Source organism: Leuciscus leuciscus (assembly GCF_965113295.1).
Source record: "Leuciscus leuciscus genome assembly, chromosome: 23".
NCBI classification, from domain to species: domain Eukaryota; kingdom Metazoa; phylum Chordata; class Actinopteri; order Cypriniformes; family Leuciscidae; genus Leuciscus; species Leuciscus leuciscus.
The window spans coordinates 23,889,202-23,904,527 of record NC_138747.1 but is presented as its reverse complement, the minus strand read 5'-3'; the positions used below and the strand labels follow the sequence as shown (position 1 = coordinate 23,904,527).

The 15,326-nt window shown below is 39.9% G+C and overlaps 1 protein-coding gene across 1 annotated transcript in view; it reads right to left on the bottom strand.

Moving 5' to 3' along the window:
• adgrl4 (adhesion G protein-coupled receptor L4) overlaps positions 1 to 9,967 on the bottom strand; it is a 36,919-nt gene extending 26,952 nt beyond the window's left edge. Inside the window, exons 1-5 of the mRNA XM_082156747.1 lie at positions 9,820 to 9,967; positions 8,800 to 8,937; positions 1,024 to 1,173; positions 761 to 910; positions 518 to 588 (exon numbers count right to left, since the gene is read on the bottom strand). Coding sequence (XP_082012873.1) covers positions 518 to 588; positions 761 to 910; positions 1,024 to 1,173; positions 8,800 to 8,937; positions 9,820 to 9,865 — 555 coding nt within the window. The 5' untranslated portion in view covers positions 9,866 to 9,967. The remainder of the gene's footprint in view (positions 1 to 517; positions 589 to 760; positions 911 to 1,023; positions 1,174 to 8,799; positions 8,938 to 9,819) is intronic.
• Between the last annotated feature and the right edge of the window lie 5,359 nt (positions 9,968 to 15,326).

Sequence of the window (15,326 nt, the reverse complement as noted above, 5' to 3'; positions counted from 1 at the left end):
ATTCCTGAAATATTGATGACATTTCCTAGAATACTCTGTCCATCCTGATTGTTATATGACAAAAATATCACGACAAAACCTCCAGAACAGCTGTTCAAAAATGACTCATAGAAGTAATATTTCAAAATAACAATGTTTTTGTTGTATTTTGGATCAAATAAATGCAGCCTTAGTGAGCAGAAGAGACTACTTTTAAAAACTTATTTAAAAAAAAAAAATCTTACTGATCTTAAACTTTTGCTTGGTAGAGTATATACACAATACGTGCACTAAATCAAATAATTAATTTAAATGTTAATATTTAGTAGAAAAAGACTCTAAATACCCTTAATACAAAATGGGAACCAATTTTTTATATTTATTATCTCTATAATTTGCAGTATAATTGCAAAAAGCTAATCAAGTAGCTGACATTTATTGTTTCCCTAGCGAACTGCGATATCATAACAATAATAATAACGTTTATAATATGGGATTATTTTGTGAAACCAATACTTAATGTAAAAATGTCACTCACTTTTTGCAGTGTGTTGTTAACAGCCTCTTTAATGCATTTGTGGTCCTGATGGCAGTGCTTCTTTGGGTTTTCTGACACAAACACAGAAACACATAAATGCATATATCTGAAAAAATTATATTATTAAAAAGTTTTACCTTTTACATTTTATTCAGAGTTAAATGTTTTTAAATATGTCAAAATGTGGGAGAACATAAAATGATTATCCATTTTATACTGAGAGCAGAGTGTAACTTTTCTCACTTGTGCAGTCTATCCCGCTTTTAGGCTTGAACCAGGGCCCGGCTGGGGACGTATAACCTCTCAGACATGAGCAGATGAATGAGCCGTTTATGTTGTGGCATTTAGAAGAGGGTCCACATCTATCAGCATCATCCTCACACTCATCAATATCTACAATTCAAAGAAGATCCTTTCTCATATTCATTATAAAGTAAATTGTGCACTCTTCTAGCCATTCATACATTTTTATGTAGTGTCCAAATATCTTTTGAAGCCATTCATACCTGTGCAGTTGGTCCCATCATTAGTTTGAAATTCCTGCTTTCCGTTTGATTTAAATCCAGACAAGCAGGTACAGTAGTAATTTCCAATAATGTTGGTGCAGTTGGCATGTGGGCCACATATTCCAGTTACTTTCTCACACTCATTGTCATCTGTGAGGGGTCAGATAAACAGATTCATTAAACCAAGAAGCAGCAGTTATATGCATCTGATAAACCAAGTGTTTTACCTGAGTGTTTCAGCAAGACATGGGAATATTCAAAGAGAGTAAATGAAAGAATTAAAAATTCCAATATATTAACGATAGGACATTTTAAATGTCTAATAACTTCACAAAGCCTTTTCTGAAAGTGTCTTATGTAGTTTGAATTCTTGAGAATTTGAAGTTTGAAAGGCAGCTGCTAGATTTTGTATTGGAAGACAGGTTAGCAATAAAAAACATAAAAAAAAACATGATTGTGAGAGTGATATTGCTTGTTTACAGCTGCTCAATAAACAAGAAGTTAAATTTGCAGCCAACAAAAATAGTCCAAATGGTCAACGTGTCTTAAGAACACACAGTAGTGCTGTTTCGTACCTGAATGCATCATGTTTTTGAATGATTCAGTTAAAGTGAATAATTCAATGACTGATTTATAACATAAAACAAGACTTGTTGCCACTCAGTAGTGAAACCGTCCCAGGTTACGACTGTAACCTCTGTTCCCTGAGAACAAGCAATGAGACACTGCGTCATTTGATGCTTTGGGGAACGCCTCAGGCGTGACAGGTGTCTGAAATCGCAATCTTATTGACTGGCAACAGCCCGTTAATCATTAACGTGCGACCTGGAAGTATATATGGGTGCCTTACAAACATGATAATCCCCTTATCGTCGTCTGAAGGGACTGTTTGGTAGGCAGGCCCTGAGGCATGGTGAAAAGACGCAGTGTCTCGTTCCCTGTTCTCAGACTGTAACCTGAGACGCACTGCAAACGATATATTTGGGGAACAATATACCAATGCCGCCACGCTAAGGGGAGTGCATGCCAATTGGCAGTGACAACTGTCAGTCAGATCCAGCAAAAATCAAATGAGATGCCAGAACCACTCACCCTCAGGTTACACTGTCACCTGAGCCTACTCAAGGGCCTAGGACCACAGCTTCAAATTTAGAATGGGTCCCTTCTAGGGAATGTGGCTAGGGAACCCGAAGGAGCCCCAGCCAATCACTATTCAGGGGAACATACTAACCCGAAAAGCCACCAGGAAGACCTGGCATCATATACATTGGACATTTCAGTCTGGACAAATTCCTGTCTGTCCGAAGAAAGAGCCTCTGGACACTTACCTTTAGATAAGGCATCCAACCCGAGGGACTGCGAAATTGACAGTAAACCACTCGGCCCGGATCTCAGAGACGGGGTATCCAGGAGAGCATGACTAAGCATAGCGCTTACAACCCTTGCCAGCGAGGGGAGTTTCTCTGCTCGATCCACAGATCTACCCAGCGCTTGTGTTTAAAAGCACAGTGGAAGCCTGAAAGGGCCTAAGGACTGATCTAACTGGGAGGCCTCACAAGAGGCCTACGACCGTCTGACCAGACTGAGGTGGCTGAGTACTCATAGTGACCCTCAGTGAGGGCAGCACATGGCCTGCTTGGTAGGCAAACCAGGCTGTAGGCTATATAAAAGAGGTTCCGGGAGGGAAGCAGTAGCAGAAAATGACCATTAGTCATGCTAGGGTGCAAGCTTGCCTTCAGAAGCTGCCTGCTAAGGACAGCTGAACTGATAGCAAGTGGCCACTAGCTGCCAGAACCCAGCGTCGCTGGGAGACCACTTACAAGGAGGCCTGGTGAGGCCTACTACCTGATAACTAGAGGGCTGGCTACCTAGTGCCCGTATTTGGGAACTCGCCTTAAGGGGGGCCAAGTGAGGCCTACTACCTAGCAGCCAGTAAAGCTAGCTGTGCAGTTGCTCATCCTTGGTACTTTGCCTTCAGATAGGCCTGATGAGGCCTACTACCTGCCTCCAGGGAGGCATGGAGAGGCCTACTACCTGATAGCTAGCATCCATGGGAACTCGCCTTCATGGAGGCCTGGAGAGGCCTACTACCTGCCTTCAAGGAGGCCTGGAGAGGCCTACTACCCGATAGCAAGCTAAAACTGGTTATTGCTATGAACCCTGATTCCGGGTGTCAGACCCAGGGCGGCCTGCTAAGGCCTGCCAGTCTTGGGGCTCAGTCTCGGAGCAGCCTGTTGAAGCCAGTCATCTGGAAGTTTTCTTTAGGTAAGAAACTGACTGCCATGGCCGTAAGGTTGGGGACCGAGCTACATGGTGGCCTGATAAGGCCAACCGCCTGACAGTGGTCAATCCTATTCGGCTGATCATAATCGGGGCTAGCCTCCAGAGAGGCCCACTGAAGCCAATTGTCTGATTGGCCAGCGAATTAACAGTCGAGCACCCCATGATGGGGCTCAGGGTCAAGGATGCCCTTGCTAAGGTCAATGCATGACCATGCAACACCACTGTTTGTATACCCTGTCACTCAAGACTCATTTAGAATATTGAAAGGTCTACTAGGCCTGAAGCAAGTCAGTGCTGTCAACCAAATTCATACTGCTGGGGACTCACCACCAGTGAGGCCTGGTTGGGCCTACTAGCTGATAGCCAGTCTATTCTGCTACACACATATACCGTTGGGAACCATACTACACCAACACAAATATTGAGGCCACCCACATGAGGCCTAATAAGGCTAGCTACCTTGTCACAGCTAAAAAGTATGCCCCACAACGTAAGGACTCCCTTCCAGGGAGGCCTGTTTAAAGCCTACTACCTGAACTACTAAGGCCAACCAGCTGAGGTAAGTTGGCCTACCGCGCCCTTTTGGGGGCTGCCCAGTCAAGGAGGCCTGCTGAGGCCTACTACCTACTGGTGCAGCCTTCGTTGGCAGATAAGCTGTTTACACAGTGCCTACAGCATCCTGGTACCTAATCACATTGTCCATGGCAGTGTACTCAGCAAAAAACACAGCACCCTTTAAGCAAAGGGAATACAACATACACCACTCTGCCTCAACGGAGGCCCGGAGGCCTCAATACTACCACCTCACCCTGAGATTTAACAGGGTGCGGGCCCGCCAGCGGCTCTAGAGGTGACAGAACTTTTATCTGAGCCCAGCCTAAGGGAGTGGGGCTTGCTTGTAAACCACCCACCTACAACCCAATGCTTGAGCAGTAGCTCAGCGAGGTGAGTGGAGCCTATTCTGGCGGCTCAAATCCATATGCTAGTTCTACATGGCGGGTTCAGGCAGACAAAACCCAGTCTCTTTGTGAGGCGAAAGACGGCCTAACCCTGCTCAAGAAAGACCCATTGTACCAGGGAGACCTTATTGAGGCCTAACCCAGGGTCTTTATAAACCATGTCTCTGCACCAAGCTGCATTACTCTTCTCACCCCATAATGCAGACAAGGGGGCGGGCCTTGGCCTAATGACTCCCATGGGAGGGGGCTGTCATATAGGGATGCTAAAAACCTACATTCAGAAATTGAAGGCCAGAGGCAGAAATGCTTTAACAGAACGCCTCCACTATCCCTAGCATAGCCTAGGCCAGCTACAGAGGTGGTGAGGACCCTGGTGAGGGCCAGCCTGTAAGCGTAGATCTACCATACACGGGGCAGGGTGGCTGAGAAGATTCAGGATCTATCCGATTATCACCACCCTCATCAGCCATCTCCTGTTCGTCCGGAAGAGCACTCGCTGCTGGACTAAGTTCTCTTTTTTATAGAAAAACTTTCATCATCCACCTGCAGCTCACCCTCGTGCGCACCTTCACCATTACACCCCTCTCAAGGCGATCGGCAAGCTACATCTGGGAGCTCCATAACGCACGTTGCCGCTCTGCTTTTTTTTTTTTTTTTTTTTCACGAGCGGGACCTGAGCCGCGAGGTCCAGTCTCCAATCCCTCTTCTCCTCTCCTCTCGAGAAGAGGGCCAGACGAGAGCAGAGCGTTTTGTGAGAAAAATACTCACAATTTGCACAGGCAGTGCCCTCGAGACCTGCCTGTGCATACTCTTCCTTCCCAGACAGAAAACGCACAGTTTGTGTGTGTGACCCGGTGTCAAAGATCTTGAGTGCGGGTCTGCACACTTCTGAAAGCACTCAGCCTTCTCAGTGCATTTCATAATTACCTGATTTTCAAGCGCTTACAGACAGAACAATCCCTGAACACGAAAAGATGATTATCATGTTTGCAAGGCGCCCTTATATATTTTCAGGTCGCATGTTAATGATTCATGGGCTGTCGCCGGTCAATAGGATTGCCGTGATTTGATTGTGATTTCAGACACCTGTCACGCCTGGGGCGTTCCTCAAAGCGCCAATCGAAGCAGTGCGAGTTCCCTTTCGAAAGGGAACATGTAACATAAAGAAAAGTTCATTGAAAAATAATTATTGGTTACACTATTTTTTAAGGTGATGTATTTACATTGTTCTTATTCAACTAAGTCCTGAGTAATATTAATCAACTACATGTACTTACTATAGAGTTATGGTTACGGTTAAAGGGATAGTTCAATTTGAAATTAAATTTTGGTATGTTTTAGCTTACCTCAAGGGCATCCAAGATGTAGGTGTCTTTGTTTCCGCAGTAGTTTCAATTTTGATATTTTTAAGTCAAACCGTTCTTGTCTGTCAGTCATATAATGCAGGTCTATGGTCACCACCTCAAAGAGCATGCACAGAGAAGTCAAAATTAAACAATTCCCCATCGTAAGTACACATTGATGGCCTAAGACACGAAACGAGCGGTTTGTGTGAGAAAACGAACAGTATTTATATCGTTTTTACCTCTACACAACCACGTCCAAGTGATCTGAGGGCGCGCGCGCTTCCTGGTGTGTGACGTGTGCGCACGTTCTGGCTTAGTCTGCGCAAGCGCCGGAAAGTGTACAAGAGGTAAAAACGATATAAATACTGTTCGTTTTCTCACACAAACCGCTCGTTTCGTGTCTTAGGCTATCAATGTGTACTTACGATGGGGAATTGTTTAATTTAGACTTCTCTGTGCATGCTCTTTGAGGTGGTGATTATATTATATGACTGACAGACAAGAATGGTTTGACCTAAAAATATCAAAATTGAAACTACTGCAGAAACAAAGACACCTACATCTTGGATGCCCTTGAGGTAAGCTAAAACATACTATCCCTTTAAGGTTTGGTTTAGGGTTAGGGTTAGTTACTTGCAATTAGGCATAATTTACTGTTATTACTAAAGTTAGTAGCCTACATGTAGTAATGTGTATAACAGTGTCACACTGAAATAAAGTGTTACCTAATTATCAGCTAAATATCAGCACTCCTGTCAAAATCACACTTGAAGAGTTGTGTTTCCACCACATCTGACAGTTTCTTATTGGAGAAAACACATACAAATCTACTTTCCCAGTAATAAAACCTTAACCATCTGTAATGATTCAGTATTATGGATTTTGTTTTGTGTTTTGATTCAGATATGGATATACATGATATACAGTTTATTACATCAGACAGTTGAAGGTTTAACTGACTTATATATTTATTCTGATAATTCATGGACATAATTCATAGATATATTTATAAGGTCACAATTTATATTAGGTGTTTTTAACTACCATTTAGCTAACATTCATTCATTCATTCATTCATTCATACATACATAAATAAATAAATAACTTTATATTAGGCATGCTTAACTACTATTTACTATTTGATACAATGCACTTATTGTGTACATACGTGTTTTTAAATTGTAATTATATTTGAAAGATTTACCTGCATGTTATTACAGCTGTAATTAATTTCTATAATTACATCTATGATATCACTGTTGACTCTTCCATTACACCTTAACCCAATCTTAAACCTACCCATACCACCAAACATGTCCTTAACTTTACCTGTATCCAACCACAAAAGCAGCACAAGTGTTTTGCAATACAATATGAGTGCAATATATACATATTTATTATTGATGAGCAGTTAAAGACACCGGTAACACTTTACTTTATACCTATTCAGAAGTAGTATTGGAAGTTTGGCAGATTCTGATATGAATTCAACCTCTAAGAAACACATAAAAATAACACGTATGTGCGTTATAGCTCGCTGCCACATCACAAATGGTGAATCTATTATTTTTTTATTTATATTTAAAACATTTTTAGACCTTTTTTTTCAAAAAAATAAATAAAATAATGGGTGCTATCTTTTTAACTCTTGGCATGAAAACAAACTGAGGTTTCTACTATTCTTTCATGATTTTTCATGTTCATTACTATTTCAAAATAAAGGTCTGAACACGCCTTGGGAGTATGAAAATATTCTTGTTGCAAATTGATAAATTACGGCTCCTCTGTAATTTATTTCTCTGTAATGTAATTTATTTGAAATCAAGTCAAGTCAAGTTTATTTGTATAGCGCTTTTCACAATACAGATTGTATCAAAGCAGCTTCACAGTATTAAATTAAAATAATACAACAAAGTTTTTTTCAAGAGGAATTTATTGATTGATAAAATTAAATTAAATATCCCCAAAATATCCCCAACTGAGCAAGCCAAAGGCAACAGTGGCAAGGAACCGAAAAACTCCATCAAGTCACCTAATGGTGTCCTAAAACTCCATCAGGTGACCTAATGGAGAAAAAAAAAAACCTTGGGAGAACCCAGGCTCAGTCGGGGGCCAGTTCTCCTCTGGTATTTATGAGCTAGAGGCCGGATTGTAGTTTGAACTGTAGGATTATATGAATGCCTGGCTGAAGAGATGCGACTTTAATCTAGTTTTAAACTGGGAGAGTGAGTCTGAGCAACGAACAGTATCAGGAAGACTATTCCAGAGTTTTGGAGCCAAATGTGAAAATATGAAAACTAGAGATTGCAAGCTTTCAAATGATATAGTTTGTCAATATTAGTTTAGGTTTAGTATAGGATAGTTGTTTAAATATATAATGCCTGTGGGCCCGGTGGGCCGGTGACACTTAAAGGGTGACATCAACTGGATCTTTTAAGCAATCATTAACTATTGTCTCTCTCTCTCAATTACTGCAAAGATTTTAAAATGCTTACAGTCCCCCCGAGGACCCCGGTACCTGTAACAGGTACAATGTACTGTAAATAATTTTTACAACAATTTTGGGTTACACTATTTGGTAACTCTTTATTTTACAGTGTCCTTGTTACAAATCTTTCATGTAGTTACCATAGTGATAACAGTAAATTGTGCATAATTACATGCAACTAACCCTGAACCAAATCCTAAACCTACCCTATCCCTATAGTAAGTAGTTCTATAGTAGGAGTTCTCCTCTGGCCAACGAACGAACAAACAGTGTATGATTATGATTCAGTCAGCATTAAAGGTCAGAAGTCAGATTGGATTGGAACAATCAGAAAATTATCCAAGAGAATGTGCAAAAAGAATGGAATGAAAAGTGCAAGAGAATGGTCAACACTGTAATTATAAATGTTATTACAAAAATTAAGCTGTAATTACATGCAGTTTTTTTTTTTGTACAATGTACAATGTAAACATGGACGTACACAATAAGTGAATTGTATAAAAATTCTTAATTTAAATGTTAGTACATAGTTGTTAAAGACACCTAATATAAAGCGGGACCCACATATTGTAACAAGATTTATAAACTACTCATACAGTACAGTCGGACTACAGTCTTTTCTGTTTGAACTTGTTGCTTTGTTGTTCTTACACTAATAAGTTTAACAGTTTGTTTTAATGTAATAAAATAAATTGCAAACCCTGGCAATTCTTGATTCCATCACCAGTGAACCCTTGTTTGCATTGGCATTTTTTGGAATCAATGCAGGTGGCATTCTTGTGACAGGACGGGCAACTTCCAGCAAATCTGCATGGATCCAGCACACTTGTAAACCAAGCTATACAAATAAAAAAGATATATATCAATAGAAATATATAATAGAAATACAATTATTTTCAAAGATGGATGCACATGAATTACAGACCTTCATGAGTATGTTTGAGACATGTTATTTGTCACATGGTTAATACAATTTAGCATAAAACGTCCTGTTACACAAATGCTTGCTTTCCCTACCTGTGGTTTTGTACCTTGGTTTCAAACACCAAGTCTGATACTTTCTTAAATTAGAAAATTCTTAAATTAGAAAAATATTATTTTTTCAAGAAATCTGTCATCTAGATCACAAAAATATCTTTACCATCATGTTTCTGCAATAGCTGTCGTGTAACCAATTGAACAACAAATGAACACAATAAAATCACACTGACATTAGCTTAATGTATACCTGTATAATGAAGGCAGACTTTTATTGAAAGACTGAACGATTGTGTTCCCAGTGTCCAAAAAAATAAATAATTAAGACATTGGGCATGTTGTCACATTAATGCTGACATTTGTGTGTGTGTGTTCATAATTGTTTTATTGTTTAAATTTAGCTGAAAAACAAATAAATAACCTATAATACATTTAATAAATAAATATGTATTGTTTGTACTTTATTTAATTTGATTAAAACTTGTCAATAAACAGCAGGTCCCCATTTTGACAAATTACGCAACATGCTGTCATGCTCCACTACAGGCGTCAACATATGATCAATATACTGTATATTTTTCCTGACCAGTCATAGAAAGCTAACAGTCAATACTGTATGTACATGTATATAGGTATGTAGCAACAGAAACTTACTGTCAAAAATAAATATATCTTGAAAAATAGTATTAACTATATATATAATTATTAGAAGAATAGATCATATGTGATCAAAGTGACTTACCAGCGAAAAGCAAGAGTTTCATTGGAGAACTGTGGAAAAACTTCATTTCAGAGGTGAGGCTGGAATGTCTTTAAGCAGTGAATATCTGTGTGACGCACAATACTTCCTTATGTCAGCTTCCTGTTTCTCTAATCCTGACCCTTCCTGTCCGGCTCACATGCAACTCACAAAAATATAGAGGGACAAGACAGCTCATCCTCACGCACACAACACAATTGTACACAATTATACAAACAATTTACTGATGATTCAAGCATATCTGAAGTCTAAATGTTTTGAACCAGTAGAGAAAATGCTTTGGCATAATCTCCAATGAGTTTGTGCAAAACCTGAAGATTCATATGTCACACCCAGTATGATTTGAGAATGTTCTAATCTGTGTACTTCAATGAAAGCAAGTATACAAAGTGGTCAGTGTCACACATTTGCTTATGTGATTGTCATTGAAGTGTTATTGCTTGTGATTTGGTTACAAAATAGCTCACACTTCTTGCAGCCAAAAAACTTTACACTTTATAGAAATTTCTATCAACAGAGTCTAGGTATCAGAGTTGGGTGGAGGTATATTTTTAACCACAGACCTCTTTGTTGTAGACGTCTGCAAGAAATGTGTGTTTGAAGATAAGAAACAAAACCACTGAGGACTGGCTGAACCACAACACCCACTAGATTACTTCACTAGCCAGCTGAAGACAAACTTTGACCTTTCAGGATTGCTTAATACTGTCCCTTTATTTCTTGGACACTAGATGTCAGCGGTCTCAAAAGGTATTTTTGACACTTAAACTGTCTGAATATCATTGCATTAGATAACAAAATGTCAAACCAAGCAGCATCTGCAAACAAATGACGTTAAAGATTTTCTCTCAATATATGCATCACTTTAGAGCAATTGCTTTTTATTTTTATTTTATTTATTTTTTACCAACTGGCCTGGATGTTTCCTAAACAAACAAAAAAAACACAAAAAAGTTCTGACAGCTGAGTTCTTTGAAGTACCTGCCACTTATAGGGGTGGTGGTGGCGCAATGGATAAGACACATGCCTTTGGTGTGAGAGACCCGGGTTCGAATCCACTGTGAGACACCAATGTGTCCCTGAGCAAGACACTTAACCCCTAGTTGCTCCAGAGGCGTGTGACCTCTGACATATATAGCAATTGTAAGTCGCTTTGAATAAAAGCGTCAGCTAAATGAATAAATGTAAATGTAAATGTATTAAAATAGATAGAATAAATAACGATCACTGTAATATGAACACAGATCCATTACAGTGTTCTCAGTCTGATTGTAACTTTTATCCTAGTGTGACCCTTGACAGCATAACAGAGGGTGCGGCTTTTCCTTCTGCCTTCAAACAATAAGACGGGACCTTCTGCCCCCACACTTCCGCTCTGTACTGGGATGGTGTTTACTGTAAGCACTGAATAAGTTGTCACGCAATTTATCTTGACTGCCCTCTTGTGGCTAATAATGAATAAGCCAACACACTTTGTTAAAACTGGTTAAAACCTGCAGTTCAAGAATTTGCTCTTTCTTATTGTAAAAAAAAACATGACACAACCTATAGGCATACTCACAAAAAAAAGATAGACATTCATAAAAAAAAGAAAAAAAAAAAGATAAAAAAAATTACAAATAAATGCTGTTCTTTCTAATCATCCAAAAATCCTGAACAAATGCAATGGTTTCCTCAAAAAAATATTAAGCAGCACAACTTTGTCAACTACATTGATAATAATACTCAATTTCTTGAGCTCTAATTCAGTATTTGTGACACTAATTGTGTGACACTAAAGGCTGCAGCAATGGCTGCTGAAAAATTAATCTGTCATCACAGGAATAAATTACATATATATATAAAACTATTATTATTATTGTTATTATTATTAAATAGTAATAATATTTCACAATATTACAGTTTTACTGTATTTCGATCAAATCAATGGTATTGGTATTGTACATGTATGTATGGACACCATGAGTTAAGTCAAATGTCCAAACTTTTTTTCAAAACAAAAACAAGTTTTCCCCTTTAAACTAAACCTTTTGCAAATGGTTTACAAGTGAACAATTAGGCCACGCTGGCATATAATCAGGCAAGAATTGAAGGTTGAAATGTGTTGTCAAGACACTTTTTAAGGGTGGAGCAAGTTGTGACATTTTTATTCAGGCAGGCTGTCACAGCTGACAAAACAATGATGTGTCATTTTTGCATGTTGCCTTATCCCAAAACTGGACTTCAAAAATTAAACTAGGAAAATACATCACAAAATATGTTTGTTACATGTTTAACATAAAAGAATAAAAAGAAGAAGAAGAAGATAAAAAAAGTAAAATAAACAAACCATTTCAATGTTTTGTCCTTTATGGCAGTGTCGTTTGGTAAGTCAGTATTCATGGCTGTCTTTGTTCATGTCCTCTATCTTGCCTTCAAAAATAAAGCTGCACCTAGATCCTTTTAACTTTGGCACTTGAGCCTACATTATACAATCATGGTGAAACAGTCTGCTGGCGCTTGTAGTGAAGTCTGGACCATCTTTGAAGATAAAATAGATGGTTGTGAAACTCTAAACAAATTAAAATGTATATTGCGATTTTCTCTGGGACTGAAGTTTCAAGATGAGTAAGCACTCAAAGACCAGTCCTTATAAAGCACTGCCCCTCCTGCCTCAAAAGCTCATAAATATATTTGTCTTGCCGGTCTTTGCCTGAGATTCACCACAGTTGACTGAACTAATCCATATTCCCTACAGTTTAAGGGCAGTATTTCCATTTTGAGAACCACTTTTCTTGTGAATTTGCACATTCCTCATGGGCAGCAAGTATGGACAAATGCATCATTTGCTCTCCTGTGACGTGTAGCTCATTTTAAACCTGAAAGCAAGAAGCGAGGAAGACACTTTTTGAGCCCACAAGAGGATGTGTTCCACTTGCCAATGAGCACATACGTATGAGACAGACAGCAAATTCTGATGAAAAGATAGGCGAATTGTTGGAGAGCAAAGGAATTGTATTTGGTGAATTTTAAAGCTCTGTTCTGTATTTGGGGTTGATAGTTCCTTCGAGTAAAACAGACAAATTATTTGACTTTGCTTTGAGTTATCAGTTACTAATATAAATTCCAAATAATATTAATGCATTTTTTAATATAATATTATACAAATCAAGCGTGGCGTTAGTTCTGGGAGGTCACGTCAGTCAAGCTTGTATCTGCTGACTCTCAGATGATCCTCGTCTACCTACAGGAATTCGACGTCTATCACAGCATCCCTATATATAAGGACCATTTGGTACCATCAGCAGCTTTCTTTTGCTTTCTTATGATAAATTCGGCGGGCAATACCATGTCATATAACTAGAAATTTGTGCAATCTGTAATTTAGCGAGAGGAATTCGTTCCCCACACGGATTTCACCTCAATTTCAAGTTTGTGAACTTGAACACATAAATTTGCTGCATTGATCATTAGGGGCCAGTTGTTCAAAAAGTTTAATCTGGATCAGAATGATCTGGATTTTGAAATCCCATGTTTTGCTATCCAGGATCAGGTAATCCATCTTACTTTTGTGCTGGTTTTTCAAAGCAAAATTGGATTGGATCACCCTGATCTGGATGTAAACTTTTTCCGATTACCAAATCTGGATTACTGGTGCTCTACGGAACCCCCAAAGGGACATGGTCATGTAAAAAATATGAGATAGGTAAAACAAAATATTTCAATGCTTTTGCGTTCTCATTTTTTTTCTTTTTCTCAAAAGTTTCATATAGCGCTCAACAAAAAAACTGTGTTCGCTTGCAAAGATCTTTTGACTGGTTCATCTCTTATGCCTGGTTCAGATTACACGATTTTTTTGTCTGTTACGATAGTCACTGTGTCAGATTACATGATTTTGACTCCTAAAAATCTTGTCATGTCGTGGACAAGAAACATGTCAGACTACACGTTGTTTTCCGACCAGTCATCGCGAGCCGTCTCACACACACACTCATTCACTCGCACATACACACACACACACACACACACACTCTCTCTCTCTCTCTCTCTCTCTCTCTCTCTCTCTCACACACACACACACACACACACACACACACACACACACACACACACACACACACACACACACACACACACACACACACACACACACACACACACACACACACACACACACACACACTCTCTCTCTCTCTCTCTCTCTCTCTCTCTCTCTCTCTCTCTCTCTCTCACACACACACACACACACACACACATACACACTCACTCACGTACACGCACTCTCTCTCTCACACACACACACACACACACACACACACACACACACACACACACACACACACACACACATGCTCTCACTCACACACTCACTCTCGCGCACACACACAGTCACACACTCGCTCACTCGCGAACAGACACTCTCACTCACACTCACTCACTCACTCACTCACTCGCGCGCCGTCGTCGTCGTCGTGGAGGACCGTTAATAAATTAAACGTCTCAGGTTACGAATGTAACCTATGTTCCCTGAGAACAGGGAACGAGACAATACGTCATAACGACGCTATGGGGAACGCCTCAGGCGTGACAGGTGTCTGAAATCAAGTATCAACTCACAGCAATCATGTTGACCGGCGACAGCCCGTGCATCATCAGCTTGAATGATGAGCGCGCGACCTGGATGTATAAAAAGGGCGCCTTGAAACCATGACAACATCCTATCGTCTGAAGGGACTGTTGCAGGCAGGCCCCGAGGCATGGCAGGGAGACGTATTGTCTCGTTCCCTGTTCTCAGGGAACATAGGTTACATTCGTAACCTGAGACGTTCCCTTTCGAAGGGAACTCAACAATACGTCATAACGACGCTATGGGGAATGAAATACCCACTCCGCCATGCTGAGGGGAGTGCATGTCCAAAGGCAGTGACAACTGTCAGAACCAGAAATTCAGAAAACACTGGAACCACTCACCCCTAGGTCACATCGGGCTGTCAGTGACAGCACTCCCTACCGGTCATAGCCCAAGCTAATGAACCAAGAAACCGCCAGAACATATTTAATGGGGGGTGTAATGGCGATCGTACCACAAAAAAAACCACTTGAGGGAATTTGAAGTCGTCTCCAACACGTACGGTGCAAGAAATCAGGTCTGCCATGGAACTAGTTTTTTCACTTTATTTTATGCAGAGTAAAATGACTTACAAACACTGCTGCTTGCATTGCTGATGTAACTCAAGCTCGTAAGTTTGCAAGCAACATTAAACATGATGTTAGCAGCTGGACATGACAAAATCCATCACACACATGCACGCATGCATGGTTGAAAAACTGTGTGGCTTCCCAGATCCTAATTCCCTGACGCTATTCACCTGTAACTTCCTCATATAGCCTGTGATGCCCTGCCTATGCCCCCTGGTGTGCAGGTGAAAGAACGTCACCCTCATGCCACTTAACCACCAACAAAAAACATATATGCGAATGATTCGTTCCCATGTTCCACCATGATGTGA